Source organism: Blennius ocellaris, assembly GCF_963422515.1.
Source record: "Blennius ocellaris genome assembly, chromosome: 8".
NCBI classification, from domain to species: domain Eukaryota; kingdom Metazoa; phylum Chordata; class Actinopteri; order Blenniiformes; family Blenniidae; genus Blennius; species Blennius ocellaris.
In genome coordinates this window covers 11,107,968-11,113,967 of record NC_137657.1, presented here as the reverse complement: position 1 = coordinate 11,113,967, position 6,000 = coordinate 11,107,968, and the positions used below count along the sequence as shown (strand labels likewise).

Below are 6,000 nucleotides of genomic sequence, written 5' to 3'. Positions count from 1 at the left end.
GCCCTTCCAGACGCTCCTCAGCCTGTTGCTGCTCCACCAGCTGCTGGTTTCAATGGAGAATCACATTTAATACTGTAACTTGGAAGCTCAAAACTTGTAAACTCAGGTTCAGGCTGACTTTTTTTCTTTTTGTACAGTCTCGTGCGTTCACATCGGAAAAGATCTCACTTCCGAACCAAACATGCGGAATGTGGACAAACTCTCTGGACTTTTTGACTTTGGAGGCGCGCACCTTCCACTCGGCAACTTGTGATTCTTCACGGTTTGTTTGTTGTTTTGTTTCCCTTGATTTTTTTTTTTAAATGCCTTCAATGCAGTATGCAAAACTGCAGCAGCACATGACATAGAGACTTGTTCACCAGCTGGTGAAGCTGCTGGAGAAAGTTCTTGTCAAAGTTTCTTGTTTGGGATCTTTTCACCTGTTTTGCGCACCGCTCTTCCTCCTCCTCCTCCTCCTCCTCCTCCCGGCCGGTGCACCAGGATGGGCTCCCCGACCTGGACCCCCGGAACCCTGCATGCGTGGAAAGCCACGATCTTCGTCTTCAACGTGATTGCGGCGGTTGCGGCGAAGAGACACGTCGTGTTTTGGAATTCGACAAACACAAGGTGAGAGGTGAAACCTGGAGCACGCGCGTCATCGTGCGCCTCCCCAGAGGAGCGCTGTTTTGTCGGTGCGCCTTTCTCTTGACTGCAGCCAAAACAACGCATTCACGTTAACAAAACTTGATTCGGTCTGCCGGCTGCAGTTTGCGCGGATGAAGCCGAGCTGGTCTGGACTTGCTCGGCCATGTTCTTGCACAACATTCTCAGTAATGCCTCTTAAATGAGTCAGACCCGGGTTAAAGAATGCCAGCAATGCAGCAGATCACGTCCTTGTGTACTTAATTGAAGAGTGCGCAGAGCAGGGACGATTACCTTGAACTTAAAGCTTTCACACTGCTATTTGCCCCTAATAAAAAAGAAAAAAAAAATCATCTCTGCGACCATGAGTTAATATGACACACGCTTGTCTGATGACACCTTCTCATTGCTGCTCTTTATCATAATGACCACACTCTGACCCTGGCTTTCACCCGTCTGGTTCTGCTCGGAGACGGTGATTATGCTACTTATAGAAAGCCAGAAGTAAGGGTTTCTTCCTGAGTGTTTGTCCTGAATGGTGCCCTGGATAGCATTCTCGGCACACAGGTGTATATTTAAGTCCAAAGTGCTGCCGCGCATAAGCGAATATGTACTTGGGTAATGGGGAGGTGCGTGTGTCTGCTTGTGAGTGTGCGTAATGGCTTGATTGGGGCCATTAGGCAGGCAGAGCGAGGCTCACCTGCTGATCCAGGTGTTCCAGTCTGGCTAATTGAAGGGTTGAGGTGGGAGACCTGCAGGGCCAGGAGGGCCGCTGCCCAAACAACACAGCCTCCATTCTCTTCTTGAGAGGCTCGCTGTCAGTGAGGCCTGATTCCCACTCCACTCTTTCAAATGAATTGCCCTTTTTACTTAATATCTATTTGGCACGGAGATCATTTTGTCAGCTGCAGTTTTGTTTTGCATTTGACATTTTGTGAAAACACACAAAAAAAACCAAAACCCCATAATGAGACCAATGCATTTCTCCAAAGCCTGTTTTGTGAAGTGTCCGGATCTCCTCCTGGGCTGCAGTCAGCCGAGGCGACGTCCAGTGTGTCCAGGCGGGTAAAGCCCAGTCCCTGTAATTGGGAGCCGACAGATATGTTGTGGGGAGGAACGCCGCGAGGATTAGGAAGCACCTTCTCGTCCCCCAGAGATTCAGGGATGAATGGTCACAGCCTGTGGCAGGCCCACACAGTCTGCTGCAACACCACACAATCACAATGCCATCAGCCTCATGGCGGAGGGTAACCCACTGTGGCAGAGAATCACTCTCATCAGCAGCACCACCCAATCACAAAGCTATCAGTGGAGCCGTGATGCTGTACCAAGTCAAGAATCCCCTGGGTTTACAGCTCGGACTCCCTCTCCTCTGCTCTGCTCTCCTCTCCTCTGCTCTCCTTAGTCTTCATTGCCTCCATTGTTACATCCTACTCTCCTTTTCATTTTTTTGTCTGCGCAGCCCCCCCACCTCCACCCCCCGCTCCTCCTTCAGCCCCTTTATCTCTCACGACTCCCTCCTGCCCAGTGATGGATATTGGCAGTGTGATTAGTTGAGCTTCAGTCATTTTCCCATACCATATTTTCTATTAGCTGTTCGCCAGCCAGCCAGCCAGGCTGTCCTGAGACCTGTGAATGTAGCCAGGCGAGGGAAAGGTGGAGCTCAGGCACAGGACGGCCACACTGTGGTTGGCTTGTGGCTGCCTCATGAGCTCCAGGTTGAAAAATAACTGCGTTTTGGCTTTTGTTTTTATTGTCCAAAATGTCACACAAGAGTTCAAATGTTTACAATATGTACATATAATGAACGGCATTGTTCAGATGGAGATACCGATTTGTGTGAAAAGCATGCGGTTGTTCTTGCGCATTTTCTGAAGAGCCTTTTAGCATCACTGTTTTAGCAGCCTTGACTTGTAACCGTTTTGAATCGCATCCATTGATCATCCATCAGTGCCGCTGGAGTGAAATTGTCCTGATAAATCCCTTTGAACGCCACCCGGCCATTAAACAACAGCAGAAGGACAAAGTTAATGACTCTGGTTGTATTAAGCAGCTAAAAAGCCTTATTTCCCCGAGGAGTTGATTGAGAACAAAACAGGGCAAATATCGACGGGAAAGAGAAGGAGTTTTGGATTTACGTTGGACGCGTTGCCAGAAACTGGAGCTGAATTGCAGCTTTAGCTCGGCTGCTTATGTAAATAAATGAATGTTTGCTCACGCCACATTTCCATACACTAATATGTCAGTGTTGTGCTGACGGAAATCATTGATTGTACTTTTAAATACGATGTCTTAAAGCGTTTGGGGATTTTTTTTTTTGTACTGCGGTGCTAATTGCCTGAGATGAAATCCCACCGGTTGTGTTTATTCCTGCCGTCAGTGATTCTGTTAACAATTCCACTGGTAAACCAGGTTAAAGACGTGAGGATAAATGCTCCGATTGTGCATAAAGCAACTAGCTGGTGAGAGAACAGGTCCCTCTTAATATGGATGGCAGAAGATGGTCTTTAGCCGTCACCTTTCTCAGCCCGTCTAGATTTATGGTTTTAATGAAGCGAAGGCAGTGAACTGGAGACTGGGGGGGGTTCTCATCGCTCCGTTCTTTGTCGGCTAATATTCTTGTAACAAAGGCTCAGTGAAACACTTTCAACTGGCACACATTTAGCACCCTCCAGATTGAAAAATGGAGCTCTGAAATGGAAGTGATGGACTGACTGCAGGGTCAGCGTTGAACCATGCAGAATCGGATACCCCTGGCCTCCGTCTTTGTGGGGCTCAAGTGGTTCGATTGCCCCCTTTCACCATTTTATGAAGAGAGTTTACGATCATCCACGATTTTATCACCGTGTGTCTCTCAGAGCAATAGCTCCTTATTAGAGTGGAAATTATTATGTTTTTTTACTTCCTGGAGCAGTTAAAAGTTAGTAAAATATTATAACCGAAGGTGCTCAAAGCTCGACTGTGTGGACTTGCGTGTGCTGACAGTTTACCTTACCTCTCCCCAGTGCAGCAAGCTGGGACTAGTTTATTGGTACACCGGTCCTTTCTTGTGTGCTTTAAACCTGTTGGCTCGATCTCATTGCACAGCCTATGTGCTGATACAACTGTGTCTGCTTCTTGGGCTGCATTCATCCTTGTATATCCACTTAAGGTCTGTCAGGAAGGTTACTCAAAGCGCGAATACTTTAAGGATTGGCTCACCCCTCCCATACACCCCACTTTTTTTTTTTTTTTGTAAGAGATTGGCTGAAGGATGCTTTCCCCATTTGTGCATGGACTGCTCTTACATCTGTAACGAGGATAAATGTCACCCGTACCTGAACCTTAAATTCTCTGCTCCATTTCCTTGTTCTCTGTTCTCACCTGTTCTATTGCTTTTACTCTCATCTGCCATGGGAGGAGGCAAACTTGTTGCAACAGTTCCTTTGGATCACAACTTAAAGCCTCGTTCTCTGCTCTCCAACTCTTTCACCTCCTTTTCCTTCAACTTTTTTCTCTTTTTTTCCCCCCAGCTCAGTGACAGATAGCAAGATTTCACATTAGAGATAACTGTGTTTCACCATTGGCAGGCACAGTAAGGACATTATAACATTATAACTCATTTTTTCTTACCTTTATCCTGTTCTGCTCACACTTGAACTCTCTCTGCAGGTTTGAACACAGACCTCAAAGCGTTTAAGACCAGAGCAGACCCTCTGAACTCTCACTTTCTTCTACCCCCCCCTCTCTCTCTCTCTCTCTCTCTCTCCCTCCTCACCCCCTCCCTATCTCCCTCTCTCTCACCTCCTCAGACAAAGACCGAGGGTGAGCTTCCAGCCAGTGAAGCATGCTTAAATGGCGCACGAGGAGATGAATATTTGTATTGCTTTTCTGTATCTTCATTGAAAGCAGCCCCCATAAGTCTCCCGTGTAATCTCGACTGTGTTCATGCATCATTTCCCCCCCCCCCTCTCTGTGTGTGTGCTCGTGAATGGTCTCGTTTAAATACCAAAGTAAATCACATTCTGCATGCAATAACTTCATGCGTGCACACGCAGATCTGACGCGTAAGTTTAGGCGAGTTGACATGCATGCAGGATACAGTAAAGGGGGAGAACGCAGACAGTGATTGTAATTGTAACTTGTCAAAGAAGATGATTGAGCTTTCAGCTTCTTTTTTTTTTTAAAGCGATTTCCTTTTTCCTTTGTGTGTGTGTGTGTGTGTGTGTGTGTGTGTGTGTGTGTGTGTGTGTGTGTGTGTGTGTGTGTGTGTGTGTGTGTGTGTGTGTGTGTGTGTGTGTGTGTGTGTGTGTGTGTGTGTGTGTGTGTGTGTGTGTGTGTGTGTGTGTGTGTGTGTGCGTGTGCATGCATATGAAAATATTTATCGCGCTGTCGTCTATCTCTCCTCTCTCCGTCTGTCTCAGTACTAATCTCTGTCTTCCCCTGGTAAATGATTAACATGGAGAACCTGGCTGAACTATAATCAACAAACCCACAGTGAGGTAATTACCACTTTATTCCCTGTCCTGCTAACAAAGCAATTCTCTCCCTCCCTCCTTCTTTGGTTCTCTCTTTCTCCCTCTCTCCCCCTCTCCCTCTCTCTCTCTCTCTCTCTCTCCTCATCTGTCATGTCGCTGTATCAGTGTCTCTCTCTCCCTTCTGAGTCTCTCTCTCTGTCAACGCCCGTCGTCTCGCTCGCTCCCGAGCTCGCAGCCATGTAGATCCAGAGGGTTGTTTGCGAGTGCAATTGTGTTCCTTATCTGTGTTTGTAAATGTCCTTTGTCTGTTTGTTTGTGGTATTGAGTGTATTATCCAGAGGTAAACTGCAGATGAGTTAACTTTGTGTACACGTGAGCTTCTTCGTCTTTGTCAGAAAACAATGTTGAGGCAGTGATTTTACAGATTAGTTTGTCTGTGAATTGGCACCATTGTTGTTGAAGTTCAGTGCAGCGGAACAATAGTTCTGTGTGTGTGCGTGGGTGTGTGGGTGTGTGTGTATCAGACCTGACCTGCTGGATGGCATAAATGGGAAATCTTTATTTCCTTGAGAGGAAATTGAGTGTGAGAAATTTCGTTTCAGGGAAAAACAAAAGCCGGAAATGCACCAGGATACCCGGCCCCATTAAAAACACTCCAGGTTTTTGATTCATTTGTAATCTTGCTCATTATTCAGGCTTTTTACTAGTTTCACACTTCTCTTCGGTGGAAGCGCCGTTGGCTGGAACAATCTCGTATTTTGGCCAGCGGTGTGCGGCTGTGGGAACGTTTACCCACCGCTGTGTCGGCCTCTCGTCTAAATGGGTCATTGTTTTGCTTCCACTTGTTAGTTGATTTTAGATGTGACTAAAGTGTTCGGAGGATAAGGCGTGTTATTGCCTTTGGGATGCTTGGTGTTTTGAA

At 46.8% G+C, this 6,000-nt stretch overlaps 1 protein-coding gene across 1 annotated transcript in view; it reads left to right on the top strand.

The window, feature by feature from the left end:
* Positions 1-481: 481 nt before the first annotated feature.
* Positions 482-6,000, top strand: part of efna4 (ephrin A4) — a gene marked incomplete at its 5' end in the record, with an annotated part of 34,005 nt that continues 28,486 nt past the window's right edge. Inside the window, one exon of the mRNA XM_080501637.1 lies at positions 482-606. Within this exon, the coding sequence (XP_080357763.1) occupies positions 482-606 (125 nt within the window). The remainder of the gene's footprint in view (positions 607-6,000) is intronic.